The sequence below is a fragment of the Trachinotus anak genome, unplaced genomic scaffold (assembly GCF_046630095.1).
Source record: "Trachinotus anak isolate AG129_WGS33_773 ecotype Australia unplaced genomic scaffold, CSIRO_AGI_Tana_v1 ptg000013l, whole genome shotgun sequence".
In the NCBI taxonomy this organism is placed as follows: Eukaryota; Metazoa; Chordata; class Actinopteri; order Carangiformes; family Carangidae; genus Trachinotus; species Trachinotus anak.
Window position 1 is genome coordinate 14,322,201 of NW_027273864.1, and position 18,762 is coordinate 14,340,962.

At 39.9% G+C, this 18,762-nt stretch overlaps 1 protein-coding gene across 1 annotated transcript; it reads right to left on the reverse strand.

Moving 5' to 3' along the window:
* Positions 1-3,402: 3,402 nt before the first annotated feature.
* On the reverse strand, positions 3,403-11,218 carry pfkmb (phosphofructokinase, muscle b). Its single transcript, XM_071494718.1, has 22 exons — positions 11,022-11,218; positions 9,316-9,389; positions 8,785-8,862; positions 8,322-8,511; positions 7,991-8,156; positions 7,864-7,908; positions 7,065-7,173; positions 6,864-6,959; positions 6,681-6,773; positions 6,429-6,554; positions 6,232-6,296; positions 6,074-6,137; positions 5,826-5,972; positions 5,621-5,691; positions 5,395-5,482; positions 5,116-5,268; positions 4,829-4,993; positions 4,668-4,729; positions 4,473-4,584; positions 4,277-4,376; positions 4,075-4,180; positions 3,403-3,785 (listed from the first exon to the last, which is right to left on the reverse strand). Exons 1-22 carry the CDS (start codon positions 11,104-11,106, stop codon positions 3,644-3,646), a joined length of 2,337 nt encoding a protein of 778 aa, XP_071350819.1. The 5' UTR covers positions 11,107-11,218; the 3' UTR covers positions 3,403-3,643.
* Positions 11,219-18,762: the final 7,544 nt, after the last annotated feature.

Consider the following 18,762-nt stretch of genomic DNA (forward strand, 5'->3'; position numbering starts at 1 on the left):
AGAGACAGCAAGTTTCCAAACAAGTATATTAATTGTCATCACCAATTTATCAAAAAAACCAACATGGATGTGATTACAAATATGAATACTTGTGTTGACACTTGCCGTCTCTATTCGTTGTGAAGTAATTCATTGTGATATAATGACGAAATAATGAGGAGCTACTCTGTAACAACTCTGTTTGATACATCACTTTGCTCACCAAAACTATGCAAGCTGTAAAAAAAAAAAAAAAAAGAAAAAGAAAAAGTTCCCTTTAGTTTACAACATAGTTCTGTTCTAATGTGTTGTAAATTGCCCTCTAAGGACATAATTCTAGTTTTGTCTAATTTGATACCAAGTACAGCTTGTTATATCTTATTAGTGTACAGTGAAAAGTGCAAATAAGATTTGCATTTGTAAAAAGAAAAACTGAACTGAAAAATAAAAACTGAGCAACTGATATCATTGGTGAGGTAACGCAAAGACACTGTGGAAGACGGTGCTTTTGCCAAATCTGTGAACAGATACAGAGCAGCAAACTGTAGAACTTGATGCTCAAAATTCCTACACAGTGTACAACCCTGAGGTTACAAGTACAATTTTGACTCCATCCTTACACTTTAAAAATGATTAGACAAAGACAGTCCAATCACAAAGCAGATTCCACTCAGAGGGCAGGTGGTTCTGTTGCCTTCATCTGCCGCAGATCCTGAACGGTGTAGTAGATATTAAAGCCAGTGCTTGTCGTCCATCTTGAAAATCTACCACATCTTTCAGGATGTGCGATAGAGATGAAGATACCAGAACCACCTGCCCTCTAATTGGACTCTGCTTTGTGATTGGACCATCTTTGTCCAATCATTTTAAGGTGTAAGGATGGCGTCAAAATTGTGCCCAGTTTGCTCACCTGTGCTCCTCAGCCCAGCAGTCATGTGACCCCACTTCCCACAGGATGCTTTAAGTATAATTTAAAAAGAAAATGCAGTACTCCATTTTGCATTTTCATTTTCACATACTCATGTGTGTACTCATCTACGAACATATTAAAATGATGATTTTCAAAGACTTAACCTGCTCTGCAGTGACAGTATTTAAACATAATGAACAAACAGCCCTCAGGCCATTACATTTACATTTACATGTCACTGCGCTCTTTAGGGGTCAAAATGAAAATGCACTCAGTCCTCTCATTGAGGCAGGTCATCAGTGAGGATGTCATTTCCTTGTCAATTGTCATTTTTCTGTCACTGGGGCAGTGGTTGTAGCTTGTTCCCTGTAAGGAAATGACCAGAGATGAGATTTAAAGATTTTTAAATGTATTACAATAAGTGATAAGATGCTGAGAGACAGTCTCATCTCATCAGTTAGGACGTCACTTCCTTGTCTCTCATCACTTTGTCTGTCTGGGGCAGTGACAACAGCTTGTTTTACCCGTCTGTGTCTTATATCAATACAACTCAATGGAAATTACCAGACGTATGATTTAAAGAATTTATCTGCGGGCATGAATCTCCATCAGCTGAGTCTGCTCCCTCTGCAGCTTCACCTTGATCCCTCACCTAAATACACTCTTCTTCTCAGTCAGCAAGATCTTGAATTCATTTCAGATATAAAGCCTGTAAAATTATATGAGGTTGATGAGTATTTGATCACTTCCAGTGGTGATGGCACACACAGTAAACTCAGAATAACAAACCTAAATAAATGCAGGTGAAAGACCTTGTAAATGTTTGTTGTCTCCATTTTGCAGCACTGAGAGTCACTCAGCAACAGTTTTTTGACTGATAAATCAAAGTTTAGGAGGATGTGCACACAATGAACGCACTCGTGAACGCGCAGCTCCAAATCAAGAACGTTTTTCGCTCGTTCTCATTGCCCAAAGGCTTTATGGGAGTTACACTACTGCGCAGTCTCTATGGGCCGCATAACGCGGAAGTAACCTGGAGGCCAGAAACTTTTTCAGCGTATGCGCCAGGCGAGCAACTTGTATTGAACTGAATGGGCGCCATTTTTAGATCCGTCATCCAGGTCTTATAATACATCCATGGGTTGCTTTCAGGGTTGCTTTCAAAAACCTATTTCTTTCTGTCCGTTGTGTCCCCACACTCAAGTACAGCTTTAACCCTGGTCTCCATTGCCCGTCTTTCCCCTTCATACTTCCTACATGAAATCAGGAAATGCTCGACCAGTTGGATGTCTCCCTATGAGAAAAAAAGTACAATTGAAGTTGCTGTCACCAACTCTTAATCTACTCATAATTACTTGCTCTTTTCTTACTCCTCCTACTTTCTTTTGAATTTGTAGGCTACATGCCTACCTTTTGTCACAATACTGCTGCCACTGTTTAATTATATCCCTCCAGACTATTTTTCACCTCTGATTTTGAAAGCTTAGTATCAATTTTAACATTTCCCTTCCTGACCACCTCTTTTGCTAACTTGTCAGCTTCCCTTTCCTGGGATTCCTGAGTGTGCCAGTACCTACATGAAGGTTATGTTATGGTTTAACCTTGAATTAGTAAACAGTAGCTCATATATTAGGTCTTGATGATTTCTGGCTGATGTTGTTTTAATGCTGACACTACAGATAAGTATTTTACTTGCTACCACATCCTCCACCCACTCTAATGCTAAGAGAATTGCTAATTATTCAACAGCAGATACACTCAAATGAATTTTCTCCTACTGACCCCACTTTAGTGACTGGGAGTCACCACTGCTGCCCTTGTTGGCTCTTTTGGAGTTGGATATTTTCATCCATCAGCAAAAGCTGCAAATAGTCACTGTAATTCCTATCCATGTAACCGTAATATTCCTGGACTAGATCTGCTGTTTTATTTCTGTGCCTGATATTCAGTAACTCCATGTCCACACGGGCATTTTGCAGCATCCATTATGGTCTCAAAGGCCACAACACAGTTGAGCAAAGTATCACCTCATGAACTTTCATTTGTTCTGCTGTGTTCTTGCCTACCCATCCAAACCTAGTTTTCTGTGCTTGTCCACTCTCCCATAACATGCCTCCAAGACCGTCTTAGTTGGATGACTTGCTTTGTGTCCCCTTCTATTATCAAGTAATTGGCCATCAACTGTTTCCGATGGAGCCACAGTGGCATCTCTCCTGCCTCAGCTTGCAGAGCACAGACTCAGCTTCTGTGCTGGTGCTTCCAGCTGCTTCTCTACGCTGGGAATGTGCTAATCCAAATCTACTGCAGGTAATAATCTGACTATAGATAAGTACCTCACGCAACTAATAACCAGTTTAAGATGTTTTCTTAGCAGGTGAATTTTGGTTTTATTTTTTAATTTTGGAATTATTTTCACTGCTAGAGAAAGGCAATGTAAGACACATTGTGTGAAGTGAACTTAGATTTCTCTTTAAAAGTGGGTATAGCTGACAGACTAATATGGGACAAGAGTGCACAAGACAGACCAAAACCACAATTTTAATGGGAAAAGAGCTTCTGTGATGGGAGACAGCTCTAACATAGCGAATACAAATACTTGTGTGACTTTTAAGTCTTTATTGTCAGACTTTCTGAGTTGGTGATTACTGTCTTTATTGATATTGCACTTTTCAGCGACAGAGTTTACAAAGAGCTTCAAAAAGAAGACAGTCAGGTCATTCAGGAGTTGATGGCAAGAATAATTACATGGAGAGGCTACTGATGAACTAAGCCTCTCTTCTTGATGACATGTTCCATCGCAGCCTTTTCAGAGGTGTCCAGGTCGATCTTGTACTTGGCCAGGATTTTCAGGATGGGCCTCAGTCTTAACCACCACTGTGTCTTTGGAATACGATGTCTACAGGGAAAAAACACATGTCAGAGTGAGGAGGAAAGTAGAAACAACAAGAGCAAAATTCTAAAGACATACAGTATGTCAAATGACTTAAAAATATTTTAAATAAAGTAATTTTTGACTATTGTGTGAACAGAAAAACTCCAAGCAAGCAGCGTAAAGCTTTACAGCTAACATGTTGATGGTTCATGGTTCAGATTCATTAGGTTTAATTTTGATGTAAAAAAAATATTGGTGTAGACGAGAATACATGACATGAAAACAAACTGAAGGGATAGAAACTAAGTCTTACTCAAAGTCAGTCTCTTCTTTAAGTTCTTCAAGAGGCTGGAAGACCATAGCTCTCTTCCTCATGCCCAGCACACAGGCTGTATCCGGAGAGTTGGCAAAGATGCGACCTGGAGGTTCAGATGAAAAACAAAACTATACATCAGTTCAAGGATCACACCACATGTGTACAACATTTTGTGTTTTTAGTTAGGTCATGTCCTCACCATGTCTGTAGCATTCCTTCAGCTTGTCAGTCAACCAAAGGACAGACTTGATACCCATCTTTGTGCCAAAATTCCTGTCAAAAGGACTGGGTGTTCCACCCTAATAACAAAAGAGAAGATTTCATATGTTTTTGGTATTGAATTGGGTGGCAAGTAATGAGTCTGTGACACAAAAAAACAGAAGATCTGTACACACCTGTTGCATATGTCCAAGTACATTCTTCCTGCAGTCAAACACTCCCTTGCCCTCCTCTGAGTACAGGTTGAAGATAAAATCTGTAGTATAGTTTGCATTGCATTTCTCATTTCTGAAACACAAGAAGAATATTGGATGGGATACGGAGCCACAAGGAGCTAAACTAAAGTTGAAATTATGCAAATTCCCACGAACCTCAGAATCATTCCTCTCTTCACTGTGGTCTTCATCTTCTCCACCAAATGTTCCACATTCACCTACAAACAAATAAGCTTTCAGACCACTTATCCATCTATCACTCACTGATGTACATAATAATTCAGCCTCTTGTCTTTAGTGCATTCATAAGCTCAGACCTCAAGGTCATGGATGTTGAAATTCTCCTCATAGATGTAGGCAGCATCAGCTCCAGATGCCAAGCCGGCCATGGTTGCCAGGTAACCACAGTATCCTCCCATAGTCTCAACAATAAACACTCTCCTCTTGGTGCCAGCAGCTGATTGTTTGATCCTGTCACATGTCTGAAAAAGAGAAAGAGAAAAGGGGAAAAAGGAAAAGAGAGAATAATAATATACTGTAGTGAGTAGGACTTTGATTTTGGATTACCCATGGTTAGATGTTTTTGTGTACTATAAGATTTTACCATGGTTATGGTGTTGAGGGCAGTGTCAGTGCCAACACTGAAGTCAGATCCAGGAATATTGTTGGAGACAGTAGCAGGAATAACGACAAGGGGAATGCACAATTCCTCATACTTCTCTCTAGAATGAACCATCTCCAGGCCTCCAACAAATGCCTGATGAAGACATGAAGGATGAAATAAGTAAAAGTGACTTTCATCACTGACCACATGTTGCAATTTGTGCTTAGATGAGGGTACGATGTCAATACACCAGCAAAACCTCTATATTTAATTGCTCACCTCAAAGCCTCCAATAATGACTAAAGCATGAATATTGAACTTAGTGATGGTCAGACTGATCTCTTCCATGAACTCATGTGGCAGGGATCTTTGTAAAAGATTAAAAAAATAAATAAATTATAGTAGATTAAAAACAATGCTACCAGTAAACCTCAAGTACAACTCAAAGTAAATTTAAAAGCACTGAAACACATAATTACTGTACCAAGTGGTTGAAATATCTCACCTCTTAGTTCCCAGTAGGGACCCCCCCTTTCCAGTCCATCCTGCCACTCCAGACCAACCAATGGGCTCAATCTGTGCAGAGACAGAGTATATGCTATATCAGGCTCTTTTATTTGTGTAGGCTACACATTGACAAGGGTAAAGTTGATTAATTGCCATTATAGTAAAAGATTTCTTGTCTCTTTTTGTGTGTAACTAGAATTTACCAGTCCATGAGCCAAGCCGTCGAAGCCGTCGTGCACTGCCAACATCTGGTGGCCCTGGAGAAGCCCGATCCTGACAGCTGAACGGACCGCAGCATTCATCCCAGCACACGGAGCTCCCACATTCAATATGGCAATGTTGATATTACTCTGGCATGGGCAAGAGACATTTGTCAGAACAAATGTATTTTCCACAGAGACTTATTAACTGATAGTTAGTTAATGTACACGCTACAACTGTAGTTCCTGACCTTTGTATCTGGGGGGCGCACATGAGCCAGCATTTTGTAAGTGTTCCAGTTGTTCTCAAAGCTCCTGTTGTCAAAAATTAGCAGAAATGTACAGACATTTGAAATTCAAAACAACACTTGAGAATTTTGAATGGATTACACAAAAGTGCATGCCTCACTTTCCCCTGAGCTTCACGGCATCGTCAAACCTCCTCTCAGCCATGGCTGTGGTGACGTCTTTAGTCTGATGTGAAAGAAGATGAAAAGACAAAGAGGAAACTTGGAATTTAATCAGAAAATTAGGCAAAATTTTGAACATATAGCTGCTTAGCATTCATTTCATTCACTATGTGTAAACCAAACAATTATGACTCACCACTTGTACACACTCCATGAGAGGAAGCCTAACAGCCATGTTACCAGACAAGCTGACCACACATGCAGGAGTGTCTGGTGTTGCCTCCAGCAGAGCCATCACTGCCTCTACACCCATCCTGCTCGCCTGAATCATGATAAGACAGAACAGACAGGCATATTCAGAGAAGCTGACAAATGTGTGTTTAGTTACATTGATGAACAGAGATGAGAACAACTGGTGGATATTTAAACGAGGAAAACGAGGTATTACCAGGATCCTGTCAAAGGCGGAGGGGGTTCCACCTCTCTGTACATGGCCCAAGATGGTGGTGCGAGTGTCGAAGCCTAGCTTCTTTGATACCAACTGGACAGATAGATAATTTATGAGCAGTCTGTCTAACATTACTAGAGCCTATCTTATAAGCTGGTATGTTGGAACACTGTCATTACTGACCTGTTTGACACTTTCACAGGTGATAGGTTTACCAGTGCGGTCAATCGCTCCCTCTGCAACAATGAGAATATTCAGACGGGAGCCGCGACCTCTTTGCTGAGAAGGACAGGGAAAAGTTTTAAGATCAACAAGCAGACTTTTTTAAAAGCCAGATTCAAATCTAAATTAGACATGGGAGATGATGCAGGACAAGGCATGTACCTCTGTCAGTCTTCTGCACAGATGCTCCTCCCATCCATCTTCTGGGGGCATCTCTGGGATGAACACCCAGTCAGCACCGCAGGCCAGAGCTGTCACTAAAGCCAGGTAACTGTAGGTAAAAGGTCATTAGCTGGGGTTCAACTTTATATTGAAAACCTGACTTTGAGTAAGAACCTTTTAAACTATTACTACACTATATGAATTCTTTGTTTCATAAATTTTCAATTTTTTTCATTAAATTTGACTCAAGTCAATAAATAAGTCCTTGGTGGGCTAGAAATGCATCATATTAGAGATATTTTTTGTTGTGAGGCCAGTTTATCCAACAAACTACCAAATCCAGATCAAAACCGTAATTTGTCCAATATTTTGGTTCATGATATCAAAACCTGCTAAAATGATGATGTTCCAATTAACCCTTGCTGTACTTGTACCAGCATGCTAACACACTAAACTAAAATGCTAAACATGGTAAACACAATAGCCGCTAAACATCAGAATGTTAGCATTGTGTTTATTAGCATTTTGATGTTAGCATTTAGCTCAAAGCATTGCTGTGTCCAACAGCCTCACAGAGCTGCAAGCATGACTGTAGACTGGTTGGTTTTTTACTTCAGATTTCAGCTTGTTTAAGGGGAACATTTATCATAACATCCAAAGTGCACATTTTTTGTACGCAGTGTATCACCAGCAGTGCAGCAACTGCACTATAGGTCCAACTGTTCAGTTATTGTGCCATATTTTGTGACTCCACATAAATTAATGGAGCTTCGTGGCCACTGTAGCCCCATGTACTCACCCACAGTGCCTGCCCATTACTTCCAGGATGAAAGTCCTCTGGTGACTGCAGAAAGACACATTTTAAGTTAACAGTCTTCAAATAACCGAGCAGTTCTGTCCTTCATATGAATGTGGTAAATGTATACCTCTGTGCTGTGGTGGTGATGGCATCCACTATCTCTATGATGCGATGCAGGGCAGAGTCCGTGCCAATGGTCATGTCAGTGCCACAGAAGTCATTGTCAATGGAGCCCACCATGCCAACGATATTGAGGTGAGAGGAAGACTTGGCCTCGTTGGGTGTGATTTTACCTGGGAAAAGATTAAAATGGCAGCACTCCCAGACACACCACTTCACCAAAATAGTTGAATGAGTGCAGTAAATTGTAAATTGTGGAACAGCAGGTGTATTAAAGAGTCATTTCACATGTAGGTTGTGTTATTTAGAGCAGTGTGTTTTATGGCCATGACTCGTACCAGCTTTGATCAGGTCTGCCAGCAGCTCACTCCACTCTGTTCTGAACTGGTTAGCACCAGTCAGACTGCCATCACCTCCAATCACACACAGATTGGTGATGCCCAACTTCACTAAGTTATGGGCAGCCTTAGTGCGCCCCTCCTTGGTGCGGAAGTCCTGGCAGCGGGCACTACCAATCACAGTCCCACCCTGATGTCAGGGGGAAGGGAAACAAGAATCAGAAGGCAAATGAGGTGCAGGGGTAAGATCATCTGAAACCTTAGCGCTCATGTCCAAGGTCCAGCAAGTCTTGCTATTTAATGAACCTTGGCATTTAAATGACCATTTGACCTACAGAACTGTCCAGTAGAGGCGAAAGAGTTGCCAGAGTTACACACATCATCCATGCCACTCACAAAAAAAGGTTGGGCTGTAACAAACATGCAGATGAATATACTTTTGCATTCTCATGCTTATTCTCACCAGCTGCAGCATCATTGACACACTCTCCCAAGTAGCAGGGCGGATATGGTCTCCTCCATCCACCAGACCCTGGTAACCCTGTCAACAAACAAACACACAGCACAATATCACCTTCTTGGAAAGGGCTCATTGCTGGGACAAAGGCATATTTTTTCTCTGGCATGTGCTGCTATTTAGGTCCAGCAAGTGTTTTGTTTATTATAATGGGATTGGCTGGTGTTAGGCAATTGAATAGCACTAAAACTTCAATCAAAAGCAAATAAACTGTTAAAGTCATTTCTCAACATTCACTGGTACCAGGTTCTAAGTTCTGATCATTTGTGATTCATATCATTGTAAATTAAATAATAATAATGATAAATATTTTTTGCTTTGGACTGATGAAAAGACAAATGTGAACAATTTGAAAATAGCACTTCAGCACCTCAGTAAATAATATTTTTCACAACCTTGTTCTATTTGTTTTGATATTGTATACATTGAAAGCCTAATAAAATAATAAAAATAATAATAATTAAAAGCGGTGTTTACCTCATAGACAAAAAACACCTTGGCTCCTGTGTAAATTCCAACTCGAACTGTGGCCCTTACAGCTGCATTCATACCTGTGGGAACAATGTGTGTATATTATTCCTTATGAGAACATTGTGATAGCTTTCACACACAGGTGGAAACAATGACTGAATGGACTAATTGGAAAATGATGTTCAGAAAAAAATAAAGTTGTTATTGTGACTGTAATTTAGTAGTTGCTCAATGCTCTAATGCTCTATATTTGTCCAAAAATATGTTTTTTTAGTTGTTGTCAAATGTATATTTTATATATCTTAATAAATGTATATAGTTAAAACATGTTAGCATGCTAGTTTGAGTGGGACATTTTTAATTTGCTTAATGACATGTGGCATGGATGTTGCATGACTCATGCTCATTGACATACTGTGGAATTTGCATGTCTTTCTTTAGACTTTACCTTAACCTGCTGCTGCAGCTGCTGAACACCAGATGGGTGCAACAACAACACAAGCTTAAAGCAAAGACAGATGATAAAACCATATTATAGTACCATTTTATTTGACTGTGATGTCATTGTTAGTAACAGTTAAATTGTCTGGGATAGTACCAAGCTTGTACTGCAGAAAAGGCCTCTACCATTTTTCTGAACACTCTGGGGGGTTGCTTAAAGGACAAGATGTGGGTAGATTAACTTGAGAGGCGCCAACAGCATCTCCACTTACAGTGTAAAGGAGGAGAGGAGAGTAAGGCAGAGTAGGATGGCCCTCTGACTCACTATCTCACCACTTTACAAACACATGACAGAAAGGTCATGCCTCCAAAATTAGCTCTCACAACAGTTACAGTGTTAGAGAGACATGAGGAAGGAAAGGAGGTAGAAAGTTGGACTAAAGGAAATCAAGATGACTAAGGAGGAAGGCTGTTATAAGGATTGTGAGGGAGAAAGAAGAATGGTGAAGTTTAGGGCCCTTTTTTCAGTGTTGCATTTAGACACTTCTGCTTAGCTCTCATAAAGTCCAGAAGGGGTAAAATAGGTTGCTGGATAGTCTCACACACTCACACTACAGCGTTGTGTGGGGTCACTGACACACTTCCTAAAGGTCACAGTGGAGATATTCCTCGTCAAGTTAAAGGTCAGAGGAGCATCTGTCTCACTCAGTGGTCCTAGCAGCTTTGAACGAAGGAGTTCAGGCTGCCCTTTTCCATAAGTTATACTATAAGGAAAACTATGAAGGACATAGCTAGAACATTGATTGATTCTTATCAGCAATAAAATATTATGAGATGGTATAAAAGGGAGATGCTGTTATGAATGTGGCAAGAAGGGTCACTTTAAAAAAAATCAAACAACTGTTATTTCTGGTATTATAGCTACATAAAGAATGTTTGTACAGATTGCGTAATACTTAAAACAAGTTTTACTCTGTTAATAATGTCAAAAAGCAAATGATACACCCACAGTATACAGCTTTGTGTGTTGTAGTGTGTGTTTAAGACAACCACTGACTATTCAAGAGGCATCAAAATTTGGACTCTTGATAGGTGTTTGACTTATTTTACAACTGAAATGCTTCTTTATTTGTCTTTAAACCCTGTCATTTGTTTACTAATTACTGACTCCCCACTCAGCAGATCCTCTCTACCACCTGCTGAGGCAAACAAACAGCAGCCATGCCCAGCCTTGGCACCCAACATTCACATACCACCCTGGAAAACCTTACCCTGGGCATCACCACCCGAGGTCAGCACAGCAATCGCCCGACCCTCTCCCATCTTGGTGTGGTCGATGGTGGCCTTTTGTGCCATGGTCCTGGAACTGAAGCCGCCTGAAGGGAAGAGGGCTTAGATGAAAAATCCCTGCTAGCCTACTTCACTGTGTGGCATACAAGTAGCCTCTCACCTCTAACTCGGCCTGCCTGTTATGGAAAGTAATAGCAGTTGCACGGGTGCACAGTTGAACTCCCCTCTTGGCAGACAGCAAGGCACACATAGTTGTCCAAACACATTTAGATACACACACACAGACACGTACTCAGTGCCTATTAAAAGTATTCAGCTCCCTTCATCTTCCACCCAGTTTGTAATTCTGTACATTTTATGCTTTTACAACACTGAATCACAGTGGATGTAATTTTGTTCACATTTAATCTAAAGTTATTTCAATACGCTAAGTAACTGAATACATCAGCTTTGCACACCTAGGCAACTTTTTAGCAAAACTGCTCATGGAGACCGAGTGAACTACATTTTTTAACTTCTGTCATAAATTATAGATTGGGTCCAGATTGAATTCTGGACTCTGACCACTCTGAGACATGAATATGGTTGTTTTATGCTGTCCTTGTTTATCTTAACCTTTACTGCATGTTTGGAGTATTTGTCTTGCTGAAAAAAACATTTTACAGGGCTTCTCTTGTGGACTGCAGCAGGTATCCCTCCATGATCACACTGCTTTTAGATGCATTCATTTTAGAAAAGTGTCCTGCTCTACACAGTTTAAAGGTGTGCCAAATTCTTTCATATTTTTTTTAATTAATCTCTAATTCACTACCCTTTCTTTTCAATAACTTAACCTCAGTTTGTTTGTAATTTTTCTCTGTTGTTATTCATTTTGTAGTTTAGGCTGAAAATCTGACTACACAGTTGTTGAACCTTACAGATAAATTTGTCTTACAAGTGGCCTTAATTCAAAGTGGTGTATCTGTGAACGTGGTGGACCCATGGGAGCCCTGGCTCCACTGGAGTTTATGTAAAAAAAAAAACAAAAAAAAAACACTGATTACACCAGTGGTATAGATGTGTTTAGTCAAGTGTGCAATTACTTGCATTGCTACATCATTCAATGCAATTCAGTGCATGTTTTATACCTCCACTTAATTAAGTTCCATTTTTAAAAAAAACATTTTTCAATATCAACGTTTTTTGTTGTTGATGAGCATCAGAAATTCTGTTAACATTCGCTGTGATTCAGTGTTGTGGCTGTCATGTCCCTATTTACTATATATTAGCAAAATGGCACCTACAGGTACACATAAAGTCTTTACAGCAGCAAATATACATGTGCTTTTTATCACCTTTATTTATTACATAATGATAAGGATAATCTGTGAAAAGTTGTAGATCTTCATTTACCGCAGCCTTATTAGAAGCACTCTACATATTCAGACTCATAGTGATAGTCCTGTAATTGTGGATTGGCTTACCAGCATCCCCTGTTGGGTCAGAGCCTGAAGATGTTTTGCTGTCACATTCAGATGCTGAGAGTTCATCACCAGCTGAGGAGGGAGAATGATACCACATTACCCAAACTGCAATCTCATCTTAGCTCCACTGTGTTTTGTACTGTGTTTTACTGTACAGCTGAATCATCAGCTCTTGTGGTAGCAAACAAGCTCCATAACTCACTCCAGTGTACAAGGCAGCTTCTCACTCACATGATAGACCCTTTCTGCAGAAGACAAGCTGCTCAAGCATTATTCCTCAGCCTTTTCCCTCCTCCATTTTTCTCTCCTATCCATTTTGTTAGTGAAAGCGTTTGCCATACAACATCATTTATCTGTACATGGCAGCTTAGTTTACTCCCTCTGGCCTTACCTTGTCTTTTGCTATGAGCTGCAGCTGATAGGCCGGTGACTGAGGAAAAAACACATACATATACATTGCACAAATTCCTGTATCATGAAAAAGAAATAGTGTCCTCCAAATTCAGCAAATCTAATATGTACATTTCAGTAAAGACTGATGTTATACTGCTTGCAAGTAGATAAAACTACTTGCACACTAACAAGACCATTGTAAATTGATGCCCCCCATTCATAAAGCCTATAATTCACACTTTGTATGGCAGAAATTTAAACCCAACATGCTGACATGACACAACTGCAAGTTATTTCCTCCTCTTCCACTTGCAAACACATTATATCTTGTTAGTCTGCTATTCATGTCTGGAATTACGAATGAGATGAGTAATTAGATACAACAGAGTACTACACCTAGATGTGGCTATAGGCCCGTGTGTGTGTCCGGAGGGGTTAGCAGACAATGCAGACATGCTTGTATTTTCTTTGTATATTAAGTGAGAATTACAAAAGGTATATGAACCAATAAAACATCTAAAGCTCAATATTAATACTGTAGCCAATGTGACATAAAATAATAATAAAAGCAGCAAATTCATTAGAGAGGAAAGAATCAGTGTGACAGCAGCTTGTTTCTTGAAGGCCACTCATTGGAGTTGTCTTTAAATAGATTCAGGATGTCTGAATGCAGAAACAGACCTGCTATCTATAAAACACACAGAAACCCCTCCCCTACTTCCCCGCCATTACTGTGAAACTGCACAGTCATCCCTACAAGTGAACAGGTCAAAACATGTCATACTTGTGTATTTATTACCCGCAAAATATTTGCTTATGACAATTTACAAAATATGACATGTCAAAAGTTTCCAAAAGCAATGCTCAGGAAAATGCAATGCGTGGACCAGTCCTCTATTAACATTTAACATTTAAAAAAAAGTGCACTGACTGAAACAGAGACAGAAAGAATAGGCCCATCACAAACAGACAAAGACACAAATACCCACACTGTTTGCATACCTTGACCTTTCTTCCTGAGCCAGAACAGCAGACAGGCCAGCAGCAGTGTGACAGTGAGAAAACACTGGGGTGAAAGGACGGCCGGGTACCACATCCTCATGCTCTTCTCGGGAAACTATCCTACATCTCATCTGTATTAATAGCTTTGATATCACTCCTTCATTGTGGAGCAATGACTGTCATTGCTAATACATGGCGGGTAATCAGATACTAGCTTCCAGTGTCTTTAATAATCAGAGACTGTAGTGCTGGGCAGTTTTCCAAGCATCATGTTTTTGTGCATTGTTAGGTGGACAAAAGGAATAATTTAGTTTTCAAAAGGGTAGGTATCAATCACATCAATGCCCCCCCAAAAATTTGAAAATACAAGGTCCTTACAAGTGAATATCAATTAAACTGGCCCCTAAGCTACATCTTGAAAATAATGCATATTAAAAAATGCTACTCAAAAATATACTCAAACCATCTTGGCTGTTTAGTTCATAAAAATTTACTATAACTGAACATAAACATTAAAGTGAAAAAAGAAAACTATGAGACAAATATTAGTTACATAAAGTACTGGCTCATTCTTTATGACCATGGTGAATCTTATTATTGTTATTTTAATGAATAAATGTTTGATGTTAAATTCAAGTTCTCTGTAGTCTTTTATTACAGGGATTTCTAACAGGGCTTACAACAGAAAACCTACATATGTCTGACTGAGTAAAGATGAATCAGTTTGACTTGACAAAATTTAATTCAAAAATGGGCAAACTCCCCTACTGTATATTTTCAGGTAGAGTGTATTGGACAGTAAAGCTGTGCTGTGAGATTAAATGGAGACAATTTTTAGAAACCACACTTGATGAGCAATGCAGCCACTCAGCAGACAGTGAGCTATGCCACAACACGGCCGTGACACTGGACTGACATTCATGCCAGAGCAGATTGAGATTTTAATAGTGACACACATGCAGCCTGACAATGTGAGAGTTGACACACAGACACAGACACAGACACACACACACACATACACACACAACCTTGCACACCTATCTTTGGGGGGGCATATTGTTGATATAATACTGTCCCTAACCCTTACACTGACCCTAACCTAAACATAATTGTATCTCTAACCCCAAAACCAAGTCTTAACCCTCAAACAGCCATTTAAACTTGTAGGATCCAGCATTTTGGTCCCCACAAAGCTATTGGACCCCAAACCAAATCCACACCCTAACCTTAACCTAAGCCCAACTCTTAAACCAACCTTCAAACCACACCAAAAAAGGTTCCACCACCAAAATATCCTCGCTTTCCAAAGGTTTTCTCACTTTTAAGGTCTAAAACTCAACAGAAGCAGGAGTACAAGAGCACAAAAATACACAAACAAGCACATCATGATAGGTAAAGAGGCCTTAAATAAAATACTTTCCCACTGATTTGATTCTTTAGCTCATGTCCTCTGTGAAGGTCATGACTCCACAGCCACTCCTTTAACACCAGCAAAATGATCTCTTAAGCTGATACATCTCTGTGGACAAAAGGCAGCTTGTCATGAACACACGTCTCAGGTGGTGTTTGTGCTCTGATTCTTTGTGCTGATTCTTTCCAGCACTGTGCATCCGTGGTGGGTTGAGCGACCAGTCGCTCTCTCCTGAGGCAAACCCCAATCAATAGCACCATTTCCAGGTAATCCCCCCTCCTGTCTTCCCGGACAGTGCTAACACTCGCACAGCCTGTAATAAACCATATGGATCAATACGACACCAGTTCAACACAAAACACTTCCACCTCAGCTAATGCAGTGAAATGTGGACTGGATATTGTTCTGACCCCTCACCTTCTCCAATTATGTGAAATATACAGTCAGTAATTAGATCGCACTATGTAAAGGAGAATGGGATTGTTGGATAATGACTTGTAGTGCAGTTACACAGTTCTCACTGATTGCAAAACGGTGTTCATATGAGTATATGTAATTTCAATCTGCATCCAGAAACTGCCCTGACATTTAGAAATATGGAGCTGCATGTTTAACAATAGATTACAAAACCTTTTTCTAATAATTACAACAACAGTTTTTTCCTGTTCTTTCTTTCCTTCTTTCTTTTCAACACTCTCTCTCTTGTCTGTATTTCTCTTTCAACCTATAGATCCATTTGTTACAACTGCAGTCAATATGCTCACCAAGCGTTGTTAATATGTGTTTATTACAAATATTCTCATACCTCAGTGGAGCAACAGACTGTAGATGCAACACATAGCTGTGACTGAGCAACTTGGTCACTGCAACAAACCAACAAGGAATAAGAGTGATCATACTTGTGTGTCCCAAATTCAGTCTGGTTCCTCTGTGTTTCAACTGAAATCATTATTGATTAATGGATCAGTGGAGTCGATTGTTTCTAGTAATCAATATCTTGCTTAAAAAAAAACCCAACTCAAACATGAATATTTACCAGATTTTTTTTTCTTCTACGATACTGAAAACTTGCAGTTTTAGACAATTTGTAGGACAAAACAAGCAGTTTCAATGTTAATGTCTGACTGGGTCTAGTGACAGGAGTTTTTCACTATTTTCTGACATTGTAGATGTAATGATTAATGAATTACAGGAGAAAATAATTACCAGATTAATAAGCACTGAAAATAATCTTTAGTCGCAGCTCTTGCAAAAATATCATAAATATAATCTATATTCCATATTACCAAACCATGCTAGGCAAAATAAAATGATTTGAGATGGTATGTGAACTTGGTCTGTAGCAACACTTGCCTTGAATTACAGATGTGAAATAAAGTTTTGGCTGAAAATCTACGATGCAAGTACAAAACGCAGTTTTATATACTGACCTGGCAATGTTAACAAGAGCATTAATCCGCTGTGTAAAAAGCAACCAATCAAAAACAATTAGTTATTTTTAATGCCAATACTTTTCTTTTTTTTTGGATATAAATTCTGTTTCCTGCTCTCTATGTACTTCAAAAACAGATTGAAACTTCTGACTGAGCTCTCTTCAGTTCACTGTCAGCCAACAGGTGGCAGCAGCATCTGATCTTTTCCATCCCTGTGTTTATCAGAGCTGGAGAGGCACATGCAAAGCCTTGGCCTAATAAATCATGCACTGAAAGTGTCAGTGCAAATTTTGTTAGATTTTATTGCAGTTTAATCAGCTCAATGAATGTTTTAATAGGCTGATATTTCAGAGAGCGAATGGCAACGCAGTGATAAATTGTGTGGGGTGAGCCGGGCCCCCTCCCTTACCTCTCCCCCTTTCTCTCTTGCCTTTTCACTGCAGAGAATCACTAATGTAGATCTGCACAACTATTTGTCCACTTATTGGTGCAAGGGTATTGGCCCTGTGTTATATATTTCGATTAGTCATATTCATTTTAGAACAGACTAATCTATAATTGGTCTCCAAAGCAATAAGTGTGTGTTTGGCTGATTGGTAAACTAGATTTTTCTCTTTATTAACTCTCAAATTTCCCCTCTTTTCTGCATTTTCTTAATGTTTTGTTTTCCTCCCTTTAGGATATTTTATGAATTCATCAGATTGGAGCAGTGGGCTCCACCTTACTCTCAGGCCTCCTATACCATTTAACATGTATTTACCCCTCCTCCTCTCTCAGAGGATTGCTCTATTTCTCCATTTGTCATCCCCTATTCCTCTTTCCTATTATGTACATATCTTAATCGGCCCGTTTTCCTCCTCTCCTCGATTTCATCCTTACCTTGTTTTTTTTTCTTGTTCCTCCTTTGACCTTCAGTTCCCTGGCTTCATTACTCTCACCCATTTCTGTATGTCTTACCTGTTTTCCTGACCATAAAGTGGTAATGGAATGCAAAATCAACATGGCTGTGACATTTTGGGCCACCAGTTTTCTCCCCTCAGGCTCTGTCTCATGTATACTGTTGTCCTCTGCCAGCATGGATGTATGATGCGTGGTATGACTCTTCTAATAAGGACATGGTTGAGAGAATGGACGAGGCTGGGGGCTGTAATTAAAGACCGAAGGGTTTCGGTGAATAAGTAGAGAGGGAGGGGAGGTAAAACGGTGGCTATCTGCTGCTGGAACAATAAATCAACCTGCCCCTTTAGCCGCCCTCAACACAATATCACGATACAGCATTCAGCCCCCCCTCTTTGCAAAAGCAATTCCGTCATGTCTTGTTAGCTCATTCGTCTTCATCAGCACCAGGGGGAGGTTCAGACCCCCTTCCTCACCCCCCCACCTCACCTCTAGCCCCCCCAGCCCCCCTCTCCCTCCTCCCAATGCCAGGCACCATTGATCAAAGCAGAACTAGCCTGTGCATCAGCATGGGCATGGGTGTCATATCATTCTCAGACACTTAACAAAACACACACACACACACACACACACAACTGAAGTGGCAGCAACAGTTTAACTAATCTTAGCTCCGCCATGCAGATCTGGGCCGTACAGTAATGCTATTAATGAACACATGGTTAACAAACGCAGCTCGCTAATGGCATTCAGGGCCAATTAAGGGATGACTAATTAATGAGACATTTCCTATAAGGCTTATTGATATGTTAATTTGCAGTCATATAAATCACAGTCTTAATTTTACTGCCTTCAGATAATAGGATTTTAATCACATACTGTATAATGATGAATTGTTAAGCCTGCTGATTTGATTCAATAGAAATGTTTAGTTTTGAGGAAACATGGCAACATTATCACATGATGATACTGAAAACATTTTACCAGAAGCTGTAGAGAGGAGGGAGGGTATTATTTTTCCCCATCCTCATTTTCTAAGATGATCCAGGGACTCAAACCGGGAACTTTCCCATTACGTTTTCTACTTTTCAAGTCGGGGGCTGCCGTACAGTTACAGGTTTGATAT

Coding starts and splice junctions, on each gene's coding strand:
- pfkmb (XM_071494718.1), bottom strand. CDS start 11,106: ATGGCACAAAAGGCCACCATCGACCACACCAAGATGGGAGAGGGTCGG. Junction 4,994..5,115: donor CCCTCAACACCATAACCATG/GTAAAATCTTAT, acceptor TCTCTTTTTCAG/ACATGTGACAGGATCAAACA. Junction 4,377..4,472: donor TACTTGGACATATGCAACAG/GTGTGTACAGAT, acceptor TTTTGTTATTAG/GGTGGAACACCCAGTCCTTT.